General features: G+C 42.0%; 1 protein-coding gene and 1 long non-coding RNA gene across 2 annotated transcripts; both read right to left on the reverse strand.

The window, feature by feature from the left end:
• Positions 1 to 580: 580 nt before the first annotated feature.
• On the reverse strand, positions 581 to 24894 carry LOC110967500 (paired amphipathic helix protein Sin3a-like). The gene is made up of 21 exons (XM_022217133.2): positions 24727 to 24894; positions 20747 to 20959; positions 20323 to 20502; positions 19884 to 19990; positions 19465 to 19792; positions 19118 to 19369; positions 18856 to 19008; positions 17787 to 17942; positions 17411 to 17497; positions 17182 to 17300; positions 16277 to 16502; positions 11279 to 11395; positions 10933 to 11171; positions 10674 to 10857; positions 9678 to 10257; positions 7324 to 7493; positions 5879 to 6052; positions 5696 to 5788; positions 5256 to 5350; positions 3153 to 3360; positions 581 to 2301 (listed from the first exon to the last, which is right to left on the reverse strand). Exons 2-21 carry the CDS (start codon positions 20936 to 20938, stop codon positions 2083 to 2085), a joined length of 3879 nt encoding a protein of 1292 aa, XP_022072825.2. The 5' UTR covers positions 20939 to 20959; positions 24727 to 24894; the 3' UTR covers positions 581 to 2082.
• LOC127532609 (uncharacterized) lies at positions 12176 to 16068 on the reverse strand. The gene is made up of 6 exons (XR_007940142.1): positions 14590 to 16068; positions 14441 to 14558; positions 13839 to 14074; positions 13175 to 13379; positions 12238 to 12498; positions 12176 to 12206 (listed from the first exon to the last, which is right to left on the reverse strand). It is a non-coding gene; the product is annotated as an uncharacterized LOC127532609 (long non-coding RNA).
• Positions 24895 to 25632: the final 738 nt, after the last annotated feature.

The following is a 25632-nucleotide window of genomic DNA, read 5'->3' on the forward strand; positions in this document are numbered from 1 at the left end:
TCTGATACCCCTTAGGACCACAGATGGACCGTCTGATACCCCATAGGACCACAGATGGACCGTCTGATACCCCATAGGACCATAGATGGACCGTCTGATACCCCTTAGGACCGCAGATGGACCGTCTGATACCCCATTGGACCACAGATGGACCGTCTGATACCCCATTGGACCACAGATGGACCGTCTGATACCCCATTGGACCACAGATGGACCGTCTGATACCCCATAGGATCACAGATGGACCGTCTGATACCCCATAGGACCACAGATGGACCGTCTGATACCCCATAGGATCACAGACGGACCGTCTGATACCCCATAGGACCACAGATGGACCGTCTGATACCCCATAGGACCACAGATGGACCGTCTGATACCCCATAGGACCACCATACCTCCACCCATGGAGGTTTAGTGTATAGCCACATCGAAGCTGTTTAAAAGAAGAAAGGGATTATTTTCTATGGAACAATCCTAAATATGTACTTCTGATAGACAGACAGGAGTTTAGGGAGAATCTAAATAATAGACAAAAAAAAAAAACACAAAGACAGAAAAGGAAGAAAGGTCAGCTGAGTTTGTGTCTACTGAAAGGATAGTTTAATGCCAAACACCAGACTAACACTCATGTACAACATCAGAAAAGTCAAGGGAAGAGACAATAAACAAGGTACAAACAAACTCTTGATGTACAATCAGCTCCCCGGGACTTCCTGTGGTTTTTCCATATTAAACACATGAATAGAAAAATAAAAACACCGGTAATAAACGCTTCCAGGATTGTCTGCGGCTGGTTTTGTTTCGGATCACTGCCTCCAGAAACGACAGCATTTTATCAGGAGTGTCTCTAAACCTGCATCCTGCCAGAGTAATGATCCATTAAATTTTTAAGTCAACTAAATCCTGTTTTTATGTTTCTAATTTGAAACACCCTCCAGCGTTTTATGGATCACTACCATCCATCCGACCTCACTGCCAGGTCCACATGGAAAATTCATTCTGTTAAACTGCAGAAAGGAAAGGCAATAAAAGAATCCTAGTTTACATCCCTCTTAAGGGTTTACAACATTCACATTCGTATTCCAGCAGAAATACAAACTGGTAGCTTTGATAAACAGCGACTGGAGGAGTTATTGCTTTGAATCCTCAAACTGACATTCACCTACAGACCTTCTGTTCATCACTGGATTCATGAAGATTCATACTGAACCTGTCCAACAGATTCCAGCCAAACACCAGAAAAGGTCGACTGTTAAGACTCCAGACGTACAGATTAGTTTAGTTTGAAACAGGAGAAGCTGCTGCTGGGCTACATTCACTCCTCTTTAAACAACCAGAGATACTGAAGGTAGAAATGCACAACGGATCCAAAATGAGAACTTTTCTATCAATAGAAGCGACAACACGCTCAATAGACCACAAAGAAAACCTCTGATTTTAACATCCTTTGGTACAAAACTGTTAAAATTGTTCATTTTCTTAATAAAATTCTCTGCAGCGTCTATCTAAAGACAGATTCTATGTGAGCTAACATCCGCTACACATCAACGATAAAAAAAATCTAGATATAAACAACATATTTACACTCAGAGTTTTGGGCAGTCATAAATTACTGTAGTCGTCCAGCCAGCAGAGATGTTGGACATATTTAGTGCTCTACAGCACCGTTACCATGGAAACATTCAGACTGTACAGGTTTGGAACCAGACGGAGGTCCAGGTCTAACGGAGGAACAGGAACTAGTTCTGCTACCTGAAGACAAACGCTGAGGTTCTTCTGTTTCTATGAAATGAGGAGTAAACACTTCATTCTGCTTTTAAAATCTGTCAACTGAAAGATGCATACAGGTTGTTTCTCTGTAATAATCTCCTGATCTGAATATCCAGTATGATGTCCTCCTACCTCACATCTGCTGCAGCCTGAAGATCAGCTCCTGAATCATGTGCAAAAAGTGGAACATCTACATCCCATCTGACCTACGGATCAACAACCCTGAAGAACTTTTGGCAACTGAATCCAGTAAAAGCAGGTCAGAATTTATCTGGCGGTTTGTGTGAAACCTGCCGGGTTCTGGAGAGACTACAGAGTTCTGTACTGGACCCGGTACTTGTTAATGTGGAGATAGTGGAGGACCTCAGGGCAGCAGGTGGTGGAGCACGGCAGGAGGTCTTCCTGAGCTTCTCCCATCAGCCACTTCCGGCTGCTGGCTGCCATGTCGCCGGTCACGTGATCCTTGGCCCAGGAGTTCAACCAGGACTGGAAGCGTCTGTGGAGCCGAGTGTTGACCCGCTGGTGGGACTGGAGGACAAAAGAACCAAAGGAGAGACGTTAAGAAAGACTCATCTCATTCAGGAGAACATCGGGTCTCCACTGGGCTGCAGAACCATCTGCTCCATCTCAGGCTGGAAGGAGAAGCAGGAAACATTTGTTCAGCATATTCTTTACCAAATTTAGAACTCCTTCTATGAGCTTCATCATTTTTAATTAAATTTTATTTATATAGCGCCAATTACAGGTCAAATTGTCTCCAGACTCTTTACAGAACCTTCATTTCTCTGTCACAACTAATTAGTACCAATTATTTATCTTCTCTCTTATTTTTTTGGGTGAGGAAACATTAATGGCATAAACAGGGTCTCATTACGTTGCAAACTTAACATCAGAGCAGCGTATAGAACACAGATGTCTTTGTCTTTACTCTGATACTGCTCTGAGCATTTCAGAACAATCTGTTCAAGCTTCTTCTCCCAGTGTTATCTAAATTCTTTTCCTTCACTAAATAATTCATATTTTCTCACACTGCAGAACACAACTGCACATCAACACGCTGAAGCCTTCTAAACAAGCCAAACATCTGCTCCATCCAGAAGCAGATTTAGAAAAGCAAAATGCAAAGCTGTCATTCTTTGTTGACATAAAAACTGCACAATGTGGACAAATCTGAATATTTCTGATGTCCTTAGAATTATTAAACACAGAATCCTAGTCCTGAAACGACTGAAATGAAACAGAAGAAGACTAAAATGTAAATGTAATCTACTATTCTCTGAACTTTTTGTCATTAAACCAGGAAAGACATGAAGAACAAACACCTGTAAAGGAGGAGAAATAAAAGCATAAACCAACCTACAGAAGGCCTCCGTACTGACCTGATGAGCCCGTGTGAGCGCTGTGTGTCTGTACATGTAGTCCTCTGACTTGCAGACATAAACCATCTTGTAGGAGTTGAGCTTGAACATACACTCCATCTTCAGCTCGGTGTTTCCGTCCTGAGGTTTGTCCGAGGAGCCTTTGGTCATCCTCTCCTGCTGCAGCTGCTCCCAGCCTCTCTGGCATTTCCGTATCCGTCTCAGATTCCTGAAGGCCAAAAGACATCGACATCATCAATAATCTGGACTAATACAAGAGAAAAACATCTTCTGATTACTCCAAACATCCAAATAGTGCATCACATTTAATTTAGAAATTCACTTGAGCATGTTTAAAGGCACAAACAGTACGTACTGTACAATTTAAAGCCTAGGGTTCATTCACGATGCACGACAACAGTAATCATTAAATTTGAGAAGACTGTCCCTTTAAACAATTATTCTTAAACCCATGCATTGCAACTCACCGATAACGAATCATTTGGGGAGTCAAATAATTTGAGGGAAATGTGGATCTATAAGAGCAGCAGAGGCAGCAGTTTAAATTTCTGTACAGTGCACTTCCGTTGCACAAACACACTGTTCAGATCTCTATATGCAAACAGCTGGACATTGATCAAGATTTTGTGCAGGCAATAAAAAAATGCAATTATTCACCCCACCTGAATGAAAGTTTTAAATGTGTACTTACCAGGAGGGACAGGTGAGCGAGGACTGAAACCATGAAGCATTTTTAGCATTCAGGGCTCCACTTAAAAGACATGACAATGAGGCCAATTTCAATTCAAACTGTTAGAAACAAACACTAGAAAGTTGCTGCCTGACCAGAAACCAATCCAGAATATGAGCTGAGAATACTTGGATGTGCACAAACTTTCACCAACAATGACCATGAGATGGAGACCCAACACAACTGGAAAAGAAACTGCAGAAATTTCACTGCCATTGAAGGACTTTTTGGTGAAGAAAGTCCAATTAGTTTGAGCTCATGTGCTGCTGATCTCTCATAGATTTGATGAAAAGGAAAAGAAGGACAGGATGTGGGTGAGCCCACTGATAAATCATAGTCAGGCACCAGATTTATGCAATGGGTAATAAGAGGAAACTAAGAGCAACTCTCTGTGTTTTAAAAAGTCTTTGGAAATGTTTATGGTAATGGACAGCCATCTCAAAGAAACCAAAAACTAAAACAAAAGCACCAAAAGGAGGACAGACAGGCTTCATGTGAGTTTTATCAAAGCAGAATCTACCTTCATGCTCTGAAGTGTCAGAAAGAAATACACCAACATAGGAACACACAAGTTAGACAATCATTTTATTTACAAACCTACTCCTCTGTACATGTTGCAGATAAATGTGCTTGACCACAGTTTAAAAAACCTACGAGCACTAATCTGTCAAACCAGTGGGGAAAAAAAAAAAAATCTCACCAACAACAGAAAGTTGCAACGGGAGTGCACTGTTCCCCCGCGAACAAACAGAACACTGAGCAGAACAGACATTTGAACATTTACAGTTTCAAACAGTGATTTAGTCACAAACCAGGATCCTGTCCTCTAAACACAGAGCTTCAGTCTCTCTAAGTCAAACACATCGCAGGAAAACAAAAGAAAAGTGACAACAGATCAAACCCATTTGTTTTGCTTTCAGTGACTTTGTCGGTACAGAACAGTGAAATCATTATTGAACTACATACAAGGTGAAAAATCAAACCAATAGCTCCTTTAAGTGGTCTCCTCAGGTGAAAATTCAAAAAACCCACGATCAAGCCAAAACCATCTTAAAAAACTTTACTAACAATAAATAAAATTCCCATTAAAAGGAACTGAATGAATAAATAAATTCCATATTTTAAAAGATGTAAAGTGCAATCTTCCATATGAGGCAGAGGCAGAAAATGAAAAAGTCACGATTCTTAACAGACGTTCACCTTGGAGTTACCTCTGAACCTCCAGACCTCCTGAGTCTAAAACTCTGAAGATGAATGCTGTTCTGGACCGGTCTATCTGGTTTGGCTTCCACCAGTGGAGTGGCTGCTCAGACTACAGCTTCACAAGAAGCTTTAAAGTGTGCAGACTAAAGGAGACATGGCTGGAGCCTCACCTGGGGAGGAACACCGGCTTCTCAGCCAGATGCTCACGCAGCTCTGAAGAGGCAGAATCTGAGTTCAGGTACCTGCCCACGTAGTCCGACCACCTCTGGAAGCAGAGCAGAAAACAGACGTGAATCAGGCTGCAGACGAACGTTTCCTCTGATAGGACCGGAGAGAACATCTGGTCAAAGCTCCCACACAGACAGGAAACTGATCAACACAGCAGAATTCACTGATGTCCCCTGAACACCTCACCATGCAGATAAAATCACTTCAAAGTACCACAATCAGATGAGCTGGTAGCAGATCACTGACTAATAGAGAGCGTAATTCATTAGAAACATGAGAAAACATCCCGACAAACTATTAAACACCACCAGTAGCTCAATAATTAATATTACAACGGTCTACCAAAAAAAAACATCATTAAATGAACTCTAAAGAGTCTTACTTCTGCATCTGCCGGTTCATCAGAGTTCTCCTCCTCGGTGTCCAGCAGCTCCACGGCCAGACTGACGGAACCTCGGCTCTTCATGAACATCAACTGAACAAAACACAATCAGAAGGAGATGCAGATGAAGAGTTGAAAGCGTTTCTAACTGCTGCAGGATGTTCTCCTGTATTTCTTTAGTACCTTGAAGCAGTTCTCGTCTGACATCAGCTGCTCTGCTCTGCGCTGGTAGACGCCCTCTGCTGGGCTTCTGGAGCCCTGCGTGGACAGAGCCCCTCCTGTGGCTTTGTTGGAACTCTCACTCAGGTACATATCGGTCACACGTGCACAAACATCATCAGCAACGAGGTGCTGGAGCTGAAAACAGGAGGTTTAGCATGAAACAGATGTGTCAACATGAACACGGCAGCATTAAATAACAGCAGCACATGCAGGGATTCACTCATCTGTCAGTTAGAGCAGCAGATGTTTTCTTTACAGCATCTGGTTTATTTCCTATCTTTTCTTAGCAAATGAAAATTTGTCTTTGAGGTTGGTTTCAGCACTATGGGGACAGCGTAGACCCTAAAGCTCACAGTAAAGTCGGTTTCATGCTCTGTATGATTAAAAACTATTTTCAAAGCTAAAAATATTTTCAATTTAAGTGAACTCCAAACACTCTAGTCCAGTCCCCATGACCCTAACAAGGACTAAACTGGATGGATGATGGATGGATGGATGGATGGATGGATGTATAATGGATGGATGGATGGCGGATGGATGGATGGATGGATGGCTGTATGATGATGACGGATGTATGATGTATGATGGATGGATGATGGATGATTGATGGGTGGATGATGAATGGATGGATGATGGTGAATGGATGATGGATGACAGATGGATGATGGCAGATGGATGGATGATGAATGGATGGATGATGGTGAATGGATGACAGATGGATGATGGTGAATGGATGATGGATGGATGATGGCAGATGGATGGATGATGATGGATGAATGATGGATGGATGATTGATGGATGACGGATGATGAATGGATGAATGATTGATGATGGATGAATGATGGATGGATGATGAATGTATGACTGGATTGATGAATGGATGGATGGATGATTGATGGATCACGGATGATGAATGGATGAATGGATGGATGATTGATGATGGATGAATGATAGATGGATGATTGATGGATGACGGATGATGAATGGATGAATGGATGGATGATTGATGATGGATGAATGATGGATGGATGATGAATGTATGACTGGATTGATGAATGGATGGATGATTGATGATGGATGAATGATGGATGGATGATTGATGATGAATGGATGATGGATGGATGATGAATGGATGACTGGATGGATGATGAATGGATGACTGGATTGATGGATGGATGGATTGATGATGAATGATGGATGGATGGATGGATGGATTGATGATGAATGATGGATGGATGGATGGATGGATGGATGGATTGATGATGAATGATGGATGGATGGATGGATGGATGGATGGATGGATTGATGATGAATGATGGATGGATGGATGGATGGATTGATGATGAATGATGGATGGATGGATGGATACACTCTAAATCTAATGATAAAGTGTGTGAACTTCTGACCTGCCGGACGATGCTCTGGATGAGTTTATCCATGGTGAAGGCTACGTAGGCATGGATGGTAAACATCTCTCTGAGGGAGTCTTCATACTGAGCCGGCTCCATGTTTCCATCCAGAAGATTACGCACCATCTCCAGAAACACTGAGTAGTAGTCCTCCACATCGACATCCACTGCAGGCAGTCAGGGGACATGCTATTAAATAACTATATGTGGACAATAAGTACCGTAATTTCTGGACTATAAGCCGCTACTTTTTTGTCACGCTTTGTACCCTGCGGCTTATACAACGATGCGGCTAATGTACAGATTTTTACGTGCAGCTTCATGCCATCATTAAGTTTAGCCTCGCCACATCAGACCAATAAAATTACCAAACAGGTCACAGTGGACCACTGACAAATCAAACACACACTAAATTCTTCAGATCAGTCGTTCTGTGCTTCATGCACACAGTCATCATGGAAAACACGAAGAAATGCGTATGATGCAGCTGGTGCAGGCGGTGGGGGGGGGGGGGGGGGGGGGGGGGAGTGTGATGTGAGGAGGAGCGCTGCGGCTGGGTGTGTGTGTTGCAGAGATGAGTGTGGAAACGGAGGCAGAGTGAAATGCACCACGATCATATACAATCAGTGTTTCCCCTCCTATATGACCGACGAGGTGGGCCGCCTCGCTGCTATAGGCCACCGCCTCATTACAATTGTGCCGACATTGCCGCCTCACTGGTCCGCGCCAAAAAAAAAAAAAAGTAATGCTAAATATTAGAAAGCATTGACACATAAGTCCGGTATATTCGCCGCTGAAATCAACAAGTCAGAATAGGTTAAAATGCCGTAAAATGCATGGAAAAACGAGTAGCGGAAGTGACGTACTTTGCGCACATGCGCAGTACAAATCAGGTTTCCGGGACAGATCAGGTAGTGACAGTCGGTAACACTCAGTTGTCGTATGAAATCCCGCGAGTTCGTGTTTCAAATGTCGGTCGTTCCGATTGGCGAACAACGAGCATGGCGGACAAGAAGCGGCAGCGCTCCATGGTTTCGTTTTTCGGGGCTAAAAGCAGGTGTGTATCACAGACATATGTCAAATTAAGGATCAAAACTATCGCATGTCATCCAAATAAAGTGAGCAACGCAGTGTAGGCATCGATCTCGCTTCCTTTACTGAGTTACTGTTCTGTTGTCCGCGGCGATACGAATTGACAGTGACTGCAAAAATGGCTCCAGTTAAAACATTTAGGCGACAAAACCCGTTCTACCCAACGAGACAAATGATTCCAACGGAATATAAAGTTCCTAGTTTCTTTTGATAAAATGATTTATAGAGTGCCTGAAATTATATCATTCAATGGCAAAACAGATTCTGTGTTCAAATTCTGGTTCTGTGTTCAAAAAGGGAACAGTTTTGAAAACAGAACTAACTCCTTCAGAAAACCAGCTGTTAACCCAGAGTTTAAGTTTTCTTTCACATTTTTAAGTAAAATGAAGGTCATAACCTTTTTATTATAAATAAAAATGAATTTGGTACCTAACATGTAGTTGTTTTTAGAAAAAAAGTAAAAGTCACCACTTGATTCCAGATTCAAGTCCTTTGTTGTCTTTTTCAGATGTGTAATAAGAACTGATGTGGCATTTTGGAATGGAGTGGAAATCTGACCAGAATATAACAGACTGGACTAGTTGACATGTTTTGATCGCAAGAACAAGTGGGTTTATATTTGTCATATTTTCTCCCTAATTTTTAGAAAAGAAACATGAAAATTTTATTTAATTTAGTTTTTGGAAATGGCTACAAATACAACAAAATGTGTTTCAAATTGTGCCAGAATGCCCCATTTTGCATCTTGATTTTCAACATTTTTCCCGGACCCCCCCCGAGTTGCTTCGCGCCTCCAGCGCAACCCACCACCTCGCAGCCATTTCAACCCAGGGGAAACACTGATATACAATACAGTAAAAAACCTAAAGATAAGTTTTAGCACTAAGCTAAGCGTGCTAGTCGAGGCTGCCCAACCACGGTTCGGCGGCCGGCAGAATCGGGTCGTAACACAGCTTCTAAGTTAAAGGCAATGTGTTTCACTGCCGTGTTACGGGCACTCTTCAGAAAAAAAAGTATGTATTTAATTATAAGTTAAATAAAATCTTTCTGTGCAAATATGTCATGTTACAACGTGGACAACTGCGGCTTATATATGTATAAAACTTTTTTCTTTTTAAATTTAGTGGGTGCGACTTATATTCAGGTGCGCTCAATAGTTCGGAAATTATGGTAATGAAGGAACAAAAACAGACTGTGGGTGGAACCGGAACCAGAACCAATATTAGAGAAGATACGTGAGAATTCTTAATCAGACTTACTGGGCTCTTTCATCTTCAGCTGGATTGCTGGGTTTTCATTCTTCTCTCTTTTGAGTCCCAGAACTTCCCGTTCCCACTCTCGCTCTCGAGCTTCTTCCTCGATCTGCTTCTCGGCTTGTCCGTAGATCCGCAGCAGACGGGAGCAGAGGATATGGTGAAGACGGAGGAAGATGTACCAGTAGTTGTTGACGAAGAACAGGTTGTAGGCTTCATCTGTTCCTCGCAGCTTCTGGGCGGCAGTGTTGCTGAACAGGAGTTTGGACTTGGGAGGGCTGCTGCCCGGCAGGCCGTTGGGCTTCTTAGGGCCGTCCTGATCCACCTCCGTGTCTTCCTCCTCCTCCTCTTCCTCCTCCTCCTCCACGTCGGACAGCTCACCTCGTTGGGCAAACAGCAGGTCGGGAATGAAGTGGTGGATGATCTGTTTGATCTTTGACTTGTCCTCTTTCTGGATGCCCACCTGTCTCTTGACGTGGTGGATGATGAGGGCGGCGGCGTCCTCCAGGATCTGGCTGTCCTCGTAGGTCAGAGTCATGTGAGGGCCGCTGAGCGCTGGCGTTTCCTCTGATGCTCGCTCCTGTCGCTACAGAACACAGAAAAAGGATTCATTCCTCTTAGTAGATGTAGACAACATCAAGTGATCAACAAAGATGTTCAAACATGTGGTCTGGGTTTTACTGGTGGACATTGAAGAAGTTTTTTACAGACCTGTGGAGCTAATCATGCTAATGCTAAATTATTATTATTATTATTAAACCAGCCCTTCTTTCTTCCTGCCAGCTGAAGTTCATCCCTTCACATCAACAGAAGACTTTATAATCCATAATTAGTCCAACAGTACTATTCTAATTATTCTAATGTTTTCTGCAGCCTGTAGTCTAGATCATAAAAAAACCAGTGTCTGTCATGTTCCTGCTTTTTAATACCACTGTTATCATTATTATCACTGATTGGCTCTGAGCTACAGACTACAGTCACAAGGAGAAAACACTTCCTCACATCATCGTAGAGCATCTCAATCTCATTGAGCAACGTCTTTGAACGCAACACTTTGGTGTCGTTCTGCTTGAAGTTGATGCCCTGATGATCGAGGGACTTCAGGTAATACTTTTCATTCTGCTCCCGCCAGATTTTGTTGAAGCCTCTCTGGGCTTCTCTCCACTCCTCGTCCTTCATTTTCAACCTGAAACGGAGACAAACGATCTTAAACCAGACACTAAACAACATGAACTGTTTGAGCTAGAGATCAGACCGTTACCTCTTCAGCACTATGGGGACAGACACTGCAGGGTTCCTCTTCAGGCCATCGATGATGTCGTGGGCTTTGTCCCCGTATATCCTCTGGATGGCTTTGCGGTGAACGACCTCGGAGGAGCCTCCCAACGTGTTGTCCAGCTTGAAGCGCAGCTGCTCCTCTGCTGACATGCGAGAAAGCCTCCGCTGCACCGTCTCCAGAGCTCGGATTGTGGCCAGGTTGGTTTCCAGCACGACGTCCAGCTAAAGGAACACAGACATTACTTCCTAAAGAGTCTAATCATGTCTTCAGTAGATATGTTGATCTTTCTCCTGTTCTTCAGAATGACAGCTTGTATTTGATTCCTCACCTCAAAGCGCTCATCCTCACATCTGTAAATGTGCTCCTCATACTGAGTCTTCTTGGAGCTCACAAAGGTGGAATCTTCAGACCACGATGGAAACGAGACCCACGTGTCGTTCAGAACCTGCAACAGGACAGTCGCTTTAATTTAAATATACTGACATGAATCAATGGGTGCAAACAAATCTGGCTAATAAAACCCAGTACAGAAAAACGAGTTAAAGTTCTGTTCATTTTAAATTAAAAAACAAACTCTGCTATGCAATGAATATGGAATAAAATAACCTCATAAGAAATGCCTCTGTGCAAATATACTAGTTATTAGTCATTGGAAATAAAGTAGATTAAGCTAAGTGCTAACACATAATAACTTTAGGGATTTATAGGGCTACATTAAGAAAGAATTAATACATTTAATTCCATTTTATTCATACAGCAACAACCATTACATGTGGAAAATGGGAGTATTTGCTGCTTTTTGTGTCATATCTGAAAGGATTTTCTGATAATCAGTGAAAATAGCAATAAAACCATTTTTTACTTTAACTTGTAACAGACATTGAGCATGTTTGGTATTTTTCTGATTAAATGTTCAATAAAAGAAATTACCTAAAAAACTTATTTCCAAAACGGATAAATCTTGGTATTTTCCTAATTGGAATCCATGCATTAGTCCAGTAAAAACACATTTAGAGGCATTTAGCTGCTTCTAGCCGTTACACTGGAAGCAACCTCTCATTAAAACAATTATCTGAAACTCATTGGTCTGTTCGACTGCTTCCCCTGCCCGAGAAAAAAATGGGTTACGATGACACCTTTACTAACAGATCTCCTCTCTAAACACCTTTACTAACAGATCTCCTCTCTCTAAACACCTTTACTAACAGATCTCCTCTCTCTAAACACCTTTACTAACAGATCTCCTCTCTAAACACCTTTACTAACAGATCTCCTCTCTCTAAACACCTTTACTAACAGATCTCCTCTCTAAACACCTTTACTAACAGATCTCCTCTCTAAACACCTTTACTAACAGATCTCCTCTCTAAACACCTTTACTAACAGATCTCCTCTCTAAACACCTTTACTAACAGATCTCCTCTCTAAACACCTTTACTAACAGATCTCCTCTCTAAACACCTTTACTAACAGATCTCCTCTCTAAACACCTTTACTAACAGATCTCCTCTCTAAACACCTTTACTAACAGATCTCCTCTCTAAACACCTTTACTAACAGATCTCCTCTCTCTAAACACCTTTACTAACAGATCTCCTCTCTCTAAACACCTTTACTAACAGATCTCCTCTCTCTAAACACCTTTACTAACAGATCTCCTCTCTCTAAACACCTTTACTAACAGATCTCCTCTCTAAACACCTTTACTAACAGATCTCCTCTCTCTAAACACCTTTACTAACAGATCTCCTCTCTCTAAACACCTTTACTAACAGATCTCCTCTCTCTAAACACCTTTACTAACAGATCTCCTCTCTCTAAACACCTTTACTAACAGATCTCCTCTCTCTAAACACCTTTACTAACAGATCTCCTCTCTCTAAACACCTTTACTAACAGATCTCCTCTCTCTAAACACCTTTACTAACAGATCTCCTCTCTCTAAACACCTTTACTAACAGATCTCCTCTCTCTAAACACCTTTACTAACAGATCTCCTCTCTAAACACCTTTACTAACAGATCTCCTCTCTCTAAACACCTTTACTAACAGATCTCCTCTCTAAACACCTTTACTAACAGATCTCCTCTCTCTAAACACCTTTACTAACAGATCTCCTCTCTCTAAACACCTTTACTAACAGATCTCCTCTCTCTAAACACCTTTACTAACAGATCTCCTCTCTCTAAACACCTTTACTAACAGATCTCCTCTCTCTAAACACCTTTACTAACAGATCTCCTCTCTAAACACCTTTACTAACAGATCTCCTCTCTAAACACCTTTACTAACAGATCTCCTCTCTAAACACCTTTACTAACAGATCTCCTCTCTAAACACCTTTACTAACAGATCTCCTCTCTCTAAACACCTTTACTAACAGATCTCCTCTCTAAACACCTTTACTAACAGATCTCCTCTCTAAACACCTTTACTAACAGATCTCCTCTCTCTAAACACCTTTACTAACAGATCTCCTCTCTCTAAACACCTTTACTAACAGATCTCCTCTCTCTAAACACCTTTACTAACAGATCTCCTCTCTAAACACCTTTACTAACAGATCTCCTCTCTCTAAACACCTTTACTAACAGATCTCCTCTCTCTAAACACCTTTACTAACAGATCTCCTCTCTCTAAACACCTTTACTAACAGATCTCCTCTCTCTAAACACCTTTACTAACAGATCTCCTCTCTCTAAACACCTTTACTAACAGATCTCCTCTCTAAACACCTTTACTAACAGATCTCCTCTCTCTAAACACCTTTACTAACAGATCTCCTCTCTAAACACCTTTACTAACAGATCTCCTCTCTCTAAACACCTTTACTAACAGATCTCCTCTCTCTAAACACCTTTACTAACAGATCTCCTCTCTCTAAACACCTTTACTAACAGATCTCCTCTCTCTAAACACCTTTACTAACAGATCTCCTCTCTAAACACCTTTACTAACAGATCTCCTCTCTAAACACCTTTACTAACAGATCTCCTCTCTAAACACCTTTACTAACAGATCTCCTCTCTAAACACCTTTACTAACAGATCTCCTCTCTCTAAACACCTTTACTAACAGATCTCCTCTCTAAACACCTTTACTAACAGATCTCCTCTCTAAACACCTTTACTAACAGATCTCCTCTCTCTAAACACCTTTACTAACAGATCTCCTCTCTCTAAACACCTTTACTAACAGATCTCCTCTCTCTAAACACCTTTACTAACAGATCTCCTCTCTCTAAACACCTTTACTAACAGATCTCCTCTCTCTAAACACCTTTACTAACAGATCTCCTCTCTAAACACCTTTACTAACAGATCTCCTCTCTCTAAACACCTTTACTAATAGATCTCCTCTCTCTAAACACCTTTACTAACAGATCTCCTCTCTAAACACCTTTACTAACAGATCTCCTCTCTCTAAACACCTTTACTAACAGATCTCCTCTCTAAACACCTTTACTAACAGATCTCCTCTCTCTAAACACCTTTACTAACAGATCTCCTCTCTAAACACCTTTACTAACAGATCTCCTCTCTCTAAACACCTTTACTAACAGATCTCCTCTCTAAACACCTTTACTAACAGATCTCCTCTCTAAACACCTTTACTAACAGATCTCCTCTCTCTAAACACCTTTACTAACAGATCTCCTCTCTCTAAACACTTGTACACACGTGGACAAAATTGTTGGTACCCCTCAGTTAAAGAAGGAAAAACCCACAATTCTCACTGAAATCACTTGAAACTCACAAAAGTAACAATAAATAAAAATTTATTGAAAATTAAATAATCAAAAACAGCCATTACTTTTGAATTGTTGATTAACATAATTATTTAAAAAAACAAACTAATGAAATAGGGCTGGACAAAAATGATGGTACCCATAACTTAATATTTTGTTGCACAACCTTTTGAGGCAATCACTGCAATTAAACGATTTCTGTATTTGTCAATGAGCGTTCTGCAGCTGTCAACAGGTATTTTGGCCCACTCCTCATGAGCAAACAGCTCCAGTTGTCTCAGGTTTGATGGGTGTCTTCTCCAAATGGCATGTTTCAGCTCCTTCCACATATGTTCAATGGGATTCAGATCTGGGCTCATAGAAGGCCACTTTAGAATAGTCCAACGCTTTTCTCTCAGCCATTCTTGGGTGTTTTTGGCTGTGTGTTTTGGATCGTTGTCCTGTTGGAAGACCCATGACCTGCGACTGAGACCAAGCTTTCTGACACTAGGCAGCACATTTCTCTCCAGAATGCCTTGATAGTCTTCAGATTTCATCGTACCTTGCACACTTTCAAGACACCCTGTGCCAGATGCAGCAAAGCAGCCCCAAAACATTACTGAGCCTCCTCCATGTTTCACCGTAGGGACAGTGTTCTTTTCTTTGTATGCTTGGTTTTTGAGTCTATGAACATAGAGTTGATGTGCCTTACCAAAAAGCTCCAGTTTGGTCTCATCTGTCCAAAGGACATTCTCCCAGAAGCTTTGTGGCTTGTCAACATGCATTTTTGCAAATTCCAGTCTGGCTTTTTTATGAGTTTTTTTCAGCAGTGGTGTCCTCCTTGGTCATCTCCCATGAAGTCCACTTTGGCTCAAACAACGACGAATGGTGCGATCTGACACTGATGTACCTTGGCCTTGGAGTTCACCTTTAATTTCTTTGGAGGTTGCTCTGGGCTCTTTGGATACAATTCAAACGATCCGTCTCTTCAATTTGTCATCAATTTTCCTCTTGCGGCCACGTCCAGGGAGGTTGGCTACTGTCCCGTGGGTCTTGAACTTCTGAATAATATGAGCCACTGTTGTCACAGGAACTTCAAGCTGTTTAGAGATGGTCTTATAGCCTTTACCTTTAAGATGTTTGTCTATCATTTTTTTTCGGATGTCCTGGGACAATTCTCTCCTTCGCTTTCTGTTGTCCATGTTCAGTGTGGTACACACCTTTTCACCAAACAGCAGGGTGACTACTTGTCTCCCTTTAAATAGGCAGACTGACTGATTATGAGTTTGGAAACACCTGTGATGTCAATTAAATGACACACCTGAGTTAATCATGTCACTCTGGTCAAATAGTTTTCAATCTTTTATAGAGGTACCATCATTTTTGTCCAGGCCTGTTTCATTAGTTTGTTTTTTAAATAATTATGTTAATCAACAATTCAAAAGTAATGGCTGTTTTGATTATTTAATTTTCAATAAATTTTTATTTTGTTGTTACTTTTGTGAGTTTCAAGTGATTTCAGTGAGAATTGTGGGGTTTTCCTTCTTTAACTGAGGGGTACCAACAATTTTGTCCACGTGTGTACCTGGCAGACCTCACCTCTCTGCACAGCGGCGTTCTGCCGGTACATTTGGGCTGCTGGTAGCTCTTGGGCAGAGCTCTGTAGCTGGAGCCCAGCCTCTTGCAGGAAGCGTAGTCGATCTCCATGGCGATGCCCTCCGTTGCTCGCTCCTTGGGTAAAGTCTCAGCGTGGCTCGACTCCCCGTGACTCGACTCCCGATAGCCCAGGAAGTTCTTAAACCAGATGAAAAGCTCCGGGAATTTCCTGTCAATCAATCAGACATATACATGAAATATAAAGTTAATAGAGATTAGAAATATAAGTTAATAGAGGTTAGAAGTATAACAAATATAAATCAGTATACTGTTGGAACACACGTCCAGCATGGTGAATATATTTCTACAGATGTGTGGTGGGACAGCCCCGTGTTTGTGGAGGTTATAAAACTACAAGCAGTAAAATATTTACAGCATGGAGAACTTTATTTTTTCCACTGTTAGTAACACGTGAGGAACTTCCATATCCGTCACAGAAGACATTCTCTGAGTTTGTTTTACTTCTAGCCGAGGCTGTTTTCATGCAGGACTTTACATTGCAGAGAAAATGAGTAAAAACATGACAGGAGTAAATAAAAACACTGAGAAACTGCTTTAGGTCCACAGGTTTAAGGATAAATGACATAATTATACTCTGTAGTTCTACGTTCTCTCTCTTTTTCAGTAAATCTGCATCGTCTCAGTGATGGTCAGACCTCTATCTGCCCGTCAGCTGGAATATTCCCTCTGCTTTTCTCTTTTATTCTTCTATAAAACAGAAAATGAATCCTGTTGGACCTCTTACTGCCCTCTGCTGATCATAAAACTCCTTCAGTCAAAGTAAACACTATTTCCACCTGTTTGCAGCTGCAGTGTTTGAGTATAGAGCTGATTCTGTTCAAACTCACCCCAGGAACGGGATGACCAGCTGGACCAGCTCTGTGCGTGAGATGACCTCCTGGTTGAAGATGTGGAGACACCGCAGGAAGTTGTCGTACGCCTCAGAGCTGCGGAGAGCCTTCTTCACCTGTTCAGAGACGACAAACAAAAGTTCAGTGGCTTTCCTTGGAGATAAATTCATATGTTTAACCTTCAGACAGTGCCTTTCTCCATCCTGTTGCCCAGTAGAACACTGACCTTCTCAAAGAACATGGTTTCAGTGCTGGTGCTGTGTTTGCCGACTTCTCCCAAGCCGTGATCCTTCCCCATTATCTTAGGCTTCTTCTGTGAAGGTAGAAAGAAATTACAAAAGACTCTCAGAAATGTCTTATTTAGAAAAAGGTAAAAGTTGTAACTGAAGAATTTATCATACTTTATATATTCTAGGTTTGGGAAGATGTTTATGACCCTCAGTTTGTCTCATAAATCTAGCTGATAAACTCTAAATGTTCATAAAGATAAAATGTTTGTTGTTGTTTGAGAAAGGTGCTGGAGCTAAATTAAAAGCTTTTTAATCTTTAATCTGCTCTCATTGACCTGTCAAACGGCTAAATACATGCAGAGAGTCGTGTACCTTTACGGGCAGCGTGGAGCTGACTCCAGCAGGTCTTCGGATGGGGAGGCCGTTCTGGCTCAGCCTCTGTTTGTTGTTCAGTAAAGGTCTCTTTACGGTGCCGCCGTGATCATTACGGACCGACTCTGCTCTGTCTGGTGCAGCTTTACTCAGCAGCTGGATAAAAAAACAACATAATCTCACCAAAGAGGCATCGAAACAAACAAGCAGCAAAGGAAATCTTTTTAAATACAGTAAAACCCTGGTTGTGGTTAATCTGGTAGTCAGATTAACCAGAACTGGTTAATTTAATAAATACACATAAGAAGAGCACCCGTATTCTCCATGAGGGTGCTACATGGAGAGTAAGAAACTAGGTTGGTGTTTGTACCGTTTCAAACGATTTATCTACTCATTTCATAAAACGGTCCAAAATCTGCTGAAATTCTACAGTCAAAACACACTTTAAGTTATTGAACATTTGCTGAATCATCCAGTTATAGTGATGTAGAAGACCCACAGTTTGGCTCAAATTCAAACCACTGATTCCTTAAAAACAGGACCATCATAGGCTGAAATACAGCTTTACTGCTACCGTTTAAATTAAATACAAGAGCACTCAGTGAGCGCTATCCAAGACCCCTCCTCCATCCCACAGTTCTAAACAAAGTCACGATAATAAAAGCATTCACTTCTCCACCAGGTTTCAGGGATTCTTTCAGGGATTTCAGATCAGTTCTGTTCACATGGAGGAGGTCAAAGCAGCTGATCTGAAAACTGATCCGAACCACAACTAAAACCCGTGACTCCATCTAAACTTTGACTTCTGTGATGAATTTTGAGGATTGTTTTGGTTTTCAGTAAATTTCTAAATAAATTTGAGCCATGAGGGGCTCAGAAGGTTCAGAGTGTGTTTGAATAAAGAAATTTGTGAACTTCTGGAGTATAAATAAAGGTTGAATGAATGAATAAAGCCTTGTGATGCTCCGTGTGTTTACAGAGACATCTAACATGACTCAGACAGAACCAATAGGTTTTCACACTCCTTAATTCCACATTAGTTTAATCAGAGAGCTTCACACAGACTCACCATGGAGCTGTTGGCATCAGGCAGGAACTGTCCAAACTCTGACAGCAGGTCCTCCTGGTTCTTGAAGAGTCTCGCCACCTGAGTGTAGACCTCCTGCTCGGTCAGTGCCGGGGTGTAGTTCCCTCCTGCCTCTTTAGCATTTCGCTGTTCCTTCTGGGAAATATAGGATCCAAAAAGCAGTGGTGAGTTTTTGGGCATATCTGATTTACTTTTCTAGACTTTCTGCTGCTCAGAAACAGCCTCATGGATGTTCTTTCCTCACCTGGTACGTGTGCAGGATCTCCAGGAAGGCTTTGTAGATGTCCGGCTGACCCTGGAAGCGGTTCTTGATCTTGTTGACATAATTTATAGCGTGGTTGAACTCCACAGGCTGGTTGTTTTGGACAGGAGGCCCACTGGATGGCGTGCTGCTGACAGGAGTGTGCGACTGGACCAAAGGGGAGCGAGGCGAGGCGTAGGATGGGATGGATGGATTGGGCTGGCTGGTGGGGGTGTGGGCCGGAGACTGGACCGGCTGTGGAGAGAAACACCAGAACATGAGGACACCATCTCTCTGTAAACCTAATAAAAAACCCATGGAAACCGTGATCAGTGAACTTTTTGTTCTACCTTGCTGGTTTTACTTGCAGCAGGCTGGGATGGGTTGGGTGGGGTGGAGGTGGTGGGGGTGGTGGTGTGGGTGCTGGCCTGAGGCAGACTCTGGTGCTGGTGATGGGTCGTAGGTTGAGTTGGTGCTCCGCTCACAGGGATGTTCTGGACAGAAATACCGTGTGGGGTGATGTAGTGGATCTGACCCGGCGTGGTCACGTTCACCAGATCGTTGGTTTGAACCTCAATCTTATAACCAGGTGGTAAGAAGGTGTTGAAGCCCATGATGAGGTCGGGGTGGCCCTTGAAGAGCTGGGATACACGGTTGATGACTCCTGGAGTATCAATGCTGCAGGAACAGAACAAATGATGTCCTTCAGATTCATCCTTAGCTGGCTCCACAGATGTTGTTTCACACATGGGTGTAGATAAAAACTCACCTCTGTGACTTGAACTCTTTCATGATGTCAAGGAAATCATTATAAACTTGTGGCTGATTCCCAAACTGCAGCTTCACTTGGTCCAGATACGACAACGCATCTTCGACCTACAAAAAAAACAAGTGAGAAACTATTCCAAATGCTTCCATCCAAAGTCTGATATTCTGCAACCACTGGAGACTAAAAAGTGTGACTGAGAGACGTATGAAGTGTTTCTGGTGGTGGGTCGCAGGCCGAGTTGGTGCTCTGCTTACAGAGATGTTCTGAACAGAAATATGTAACCCTAACCCGAGGCGTATAAAGTGTTAACGACTGGTTTTTGTCCAACAATCATTTCAGTTCTTTCACTGATAATTAAACGGTCATGCATCAACACATTTGGCCCAGACAGCTGTTTTTACAGTTAATTTTAGCAGAACGACTTTAAAGTTCCGAGTACCTTCAGTCGCTGAAACTGCTGCTGGCCCTGAGTGGAGCTCATGGGGGCCGGTGGGTGAACGTGGCCCTGGACCACTGCAGGACCTTGGGGCTGGACTGCTAAACTGTGTGTATGGGGCCCAACATGAGGTGCAGGATTGTTGTGTCCGTGTCCACTTGTGCTCTGGGGCAGTGTAGGCACCTTACAGGAGGAAACATATGGGAAATTTCACAATAAAAAATAAGAGAGACACAAATAAAAACATAATAATGAAAGATAACAATATCCTCAGTGGGGTTCCATAAAGTCTTGTAAATACTACATTTATACTAAAAAAAGTCTGTTTTTCTTTATTTAGATCATCTAAGAACAAGTCAGAAATGTTCTGTAAATACTAAGTGTGTTCCATATCCATGCTAAAAGCAGTTGTGTGCTAGGATCATACCTGGTAGCCTTGGGGGAGAGAATACTGGATGCCGGTGGACGGCTGCATGGTGTCTGCCTCTATCACGGCCGGGGCCGGGGCGAGGGCCCGGTGCTGGAAGCTTTCTGTAAGACCCTGAACTGGGGGCCGACGTGGCTGCTGCTGCTGCTGGGGAGCAAATAACGGTTCCTGGTCCTCCACACGCCTCTTCATTGTAAACACATAGTCAAAGGGCTAAACGGACAAACACAGGATGGTTCACAGGTAACTAGTATGCAGGGTTCTCGTCAGTGCATTTCAGCGTAACGGCCCGTTACGCTGTCATAACGGCCCGTTACGCTGTTAGTTTCAAAGATTTCGCTGTGATTAGGGCCTACACCAGCGCATTTCAAAGATTACGCTGTTGTTATGAGAGTGTGTGGCTCCGTCATGAGAGTGGGAGAGAGAGCAGCGTGTGTGTGTGGGAGAAAGGGGGAGAGCGACATGTCCAAGCGACCTTGAATGCAGCGCGAGCGAGAGAGACGGCAGTCAGTTCAGTAGAGGAGGAGAGAAGGTGTGTAGTTCTGGGTTGGCGGTACTGTGTGGTTCAGCCACTGTTTATAGACAATAAAGGCTCCAGTGTTCTTCGATACGGCTGGGCTCCTGTGTCTTTGCCTCTATGGCTGCTGAGGAAGTGAAGGGGGTTAACCCCGGGCTTCCTGACCACGGTCGGGGGCCGAACAGGAAGGGTTAACGCTGTGATTAGGGCCGCTGCGCTGTTATTTTGACAGATAACACCATGTGTGTTTGTTTTTATCAACTGGGTGCCTATCTAGGTTAATTTATGTCTCCCCACCTCAGCCGTACTTTCCTGTCGATTGACCCGTTCCCGTCTATTGCACGTGCGCGCGTGCAGGAGGACCTGCAGTTACGCTGAAAAAAAATCCTGGTGACAATCCTGAGTATGACAAGCTATAATTAAGGGTTTAAACAGTCTATGTTTATCCTGCAGTTAAAAGGACAAAAAGAATGTCAAGGCAGACAGTATAGTGCCATTTAATTAATAATTAATAAACAGGAAGTAGCCAACTCTTTCAAAATAAAGTACTTCACAGAAAACCCCAATAAGTAACTTAACTGCTGTTTCAGATGTTGCAGCAGAACTTTCTCCTTGTTTGAATTAAAAATAAACAGAAAGCTGTTTAAATCTGACGGACTTAAAACATGTGTGCACATTTAGTATGTTTCTCCTATGACAACGGGGTAATGAGTTAATTAGTCCAAACCGTTGTCTTGTGAGTTGTGGTTTATAACTTTTGAACATCTAACAACCGCATGACAAAACATGTAATGATGGAATTATGGTCTATAAATGACAAGAGTAGCCATTTTTATTTTATTTAAAACGCACACATTCTTTTAACATAGTATTTAAGAGCAGTTTTATTGTTCCATACGTGAGGAACAAAAAAGCACTTTAAAATTATAATGTTCTTTTTAATGTTTTTTTGTCTTTTTGTGCGTAATTGTGTGCCTTGCTTGGCTGTCCTTAATTCCCCCTTGGGAACAAAAAGTTTTCTGAACTGAATTGACTTCCAGCATTTCCCTGATTGTAAACAGACATGAAGGCGACTTATCAGAATGACCGTAGTCATGAATCAGATGACATAAACTATTTATTTAAAATCTTTTCTGATCCCTAAATAGACTGAGTGGCTGTAGCAGCTGCTTAGGGACCGTCATCCAATATGAAACTACAAGCTAACATCTGTTTAATTCACTAACTAAATATCTGCCAACAATTAAACTATTCACCAACTACTTCGATCATCAACTAATCACTTTTAGTTTTTTTTTCAAGAAAACAAAAGTCAAAATCCTTAAAATCCAGATTCTTAAATAGGAATAATTTCTTGTTTTTTACTCCTGCTGGGTTTACTCTAGTCAATAAATCTGAAACCAATCCTCAATAAAAGATATTTTTAATTACCAACGACATAATAATTGGTATCATAAACAAGTTTTGAGAACTTGAAATTATGAATGCAAGGTGGAGAAAATTTAAGTTATCAAGCCAATTTAATTAATTTACTAATTTAGTTTTTGAATTTAATTTTGAATCAATGAATGCACAAATTTCTGTTAAAATATTAGATTGATGTAGTTACCAAGAATATTATGTTAACTCATCCAAAAAATGTTTGTAACTTGACAAATGTTAAACTTGAAGCCATGTATTTAAATAAGTGGTACTAACAGGTGCGCAGAGAGCGGTACATGAATTTAATATAATTATAACAGTAAGTCAAGTGTTCAACAGCAACAAAAATAAAAAGAAACAATGAAAAGTAATGAAATTCATAAACAAAAATCAGAAAAGTAGTAGGAAAGCAGAAACAGAACAGGTCATCTGAATTACATATAAGTTGTTTTTTTAAAGTAAATCAGCTCATTCTGAGGGACATAATTTCATTTTCATTTTACAGTTGATATTTCTGATTATGCTGCGCATATAGGATATAGATTTGAAAATGTGAGTGATATAAGCTGTCAAAACCTTTAAACGTTACAAAGCATTCTATTCAAGCTGCTTAAATATGTTTTATTACCATAATTATTAACTGAGAAAACACAAAAACAACAAATAAAAGTGTATGAAATGGAAACAGAAAATCGTAAAGTCGACAGAGTACAAATACCTACAGAAAGCCACTGAGGATAAATTCTGAGTGGTTCAGCTGGATGTGCTGATTAAATAATAACTTATTTTACATTCTCACAGCGTTTAGAGAACGTGGCTCTGAGCGCGTTCACGTAGAGATCAGAAATTTGAGGACGCTCCCTGGGCTGACGTCACTACCCTAGTCAGCGGACATCAGTGTCCTGCTCATAGACCTGCTGCTCATAGACCTGCACCACCTACTCGGAAAACACGGCGGTCTTCAGTTCCCAGATCGTGTCTGTCGCACATCCAGCTTCCAATTTCCTTTGCCGAAACGCGAAGCAGATACGAAGTCAGTGAAATTAGTTGAGTGGCGCTCAAAAAAGGCTAACATTTAGCCGGCAGCCAACATTTTCCAGGCATGTAGGCGCCGTCTCTCTATGCCTCATCCCCTCCCCCTCTCCGCCGAACACCGAGCTGAACGTTCCGATCACACCGAGCGTTGCTGTCCGTTCACGGAGAGCTCACCGCTTCGCTTGTCTGATGGCTAAACGGCGAATTTCGTCCCGGGCTTTGAGTTGTGTGTCAAGCAGGTTAAGATTTGCAGTGTGCAGATTAAATGTTGTTCAGCTGAAAGAATCGGGTTTGTGAGTGTCGGGTCATCGCTGCTAACTGAAACATCCGAGCTAAACATGTTGGCTAACGGACGATAGCCTCGCTGCTGGGTGGAAGAACAGAAAACAGCACAACACAAACTGCTATTTAGTTTATAACACAACGGTAACTGCAACATGAAAGTAGCTCGATTTAAGATGCATGGTGTTTAATTAATTTTGGCCATGCTATGTGGTTAGCCCAGGAAGAACGCTAGCTTGCTACATATTAGCTGTGTTAGTTAGCCGGCTAGCTACCACGGCTAAAACTAACGTCGCGTAGACGTCAAGTTAAACGAGAAATTAAGATAAAAGTATTCTGACACACAAACGGCTTCTATGCCCGCAACGTTAGTCTCATCAAATGCAAACCAGTGCAGTAAATCTATCAGAGCACCAACAAACTAGCAGCAGAGCCATGTAGGTAGATCAGCCTGGTTATCGTTAGCCTGCAAGCTAATTCATGGACGTAGCTTCACTTATCAGCACCGCAGCCAACGGAGCCGCTGCTGAAAGCCCGCGGTATTTATCTTTGAATAAATTAAAAGCACCAAACTGTTAAAGTCACAAAGGAAAAGCAAGCGGTGTTGGCTCGCCTTTTTGTCAGTTTGGCAAGGTTATGCAGTGGGCTAACTGCTCTGCTAGTTAGCACAACAACCAACCCCCCTCGCTGTCCGGCTAACCGAGCTAGCAGCAGTTTAACTCACCTCCAGCCACCGCCAGCAGCAACAACACACCGATCTAACGGATCCCGACTAGCGCACCGCTACTCCAGCATCCAGCCGCCGGTGACAGAAAGTGAAGTTCAGAGAACTGGTCGCAATGGGAAATGTCATAAATGAGATTGTCCGTAGTGGCTACGTCGCTAACAACAGTGTATGTATGGAGCGGTGTTCCCTGAACAGAGAGGCGTGTCTTCGGGGAAGGCGGGACGCGCCGCTGGATGTCCGACCCGGATTGGTCCGATCCGCTGGATGTCTGGCTCTGATTGGTCCGATACGCGGGATGAAAACAAATACAGGGGAGGCTCTGGTTAAAGGCGTCTGCTTAGTTTAGAGCTGCTGTTCTCCATAAAGATAACTTTACAAAATGTATCATAGAAGAAAGAAGTTACCAAATGTCACATTACACCAGTAAAGTCACCTTTATTATTGAAGCACGTTTATAACAAACCAAAGTACTTTACAGAAAAAAAAGATTGGTGTTAGGATTTAGTCTAACAGATTTAAATGTTAAGGTTAAGACCCTCTAATATTATATATAACACAAGTATTACCTTTAAAAAACTACAGTATTATATATATATAATACATATGAACATGACTAAATCTAATATTAAGACCCTACAGTATTATATATAAAATACAAACTACCCTGAATAATTAAATATAGAGGTTTCGATCAACAAGTTACCCTGGCTAGTTTAAATATAAGGTCTGTTCTTATTTGTGACCCTAATATTATATTATATTATCCATCCATTCTCTATACACCGCTTTATCCTCACTAGGGTCATGGGGGGTGCTGGAGTCTATCCCAGCTGACTCGGGTGAAGGCAGGGGACACCCTGGACAGGTCACCAGTCTGTCACAGGGCTACATATACAGACACAC

Source organism: Acanthochromis polyacanthus, chromosome 2 (genome assembly GCF_021347895.1).
Source record: "Acanthochromis polyacanthus isolate Apoly-LR-REF ecotype Palm Island chromosome 2, KAUST_Apoly_ChrSc, whole genome shotgun sequence".
In the NCBI taxonomy this organism is placed as follows: domain Eukaryota; kingdom Metazoa; phylum Chordata; class Actinopteri; family Pomacentridae; genus Acanthochromis; species Acanthochromis polyacanthus.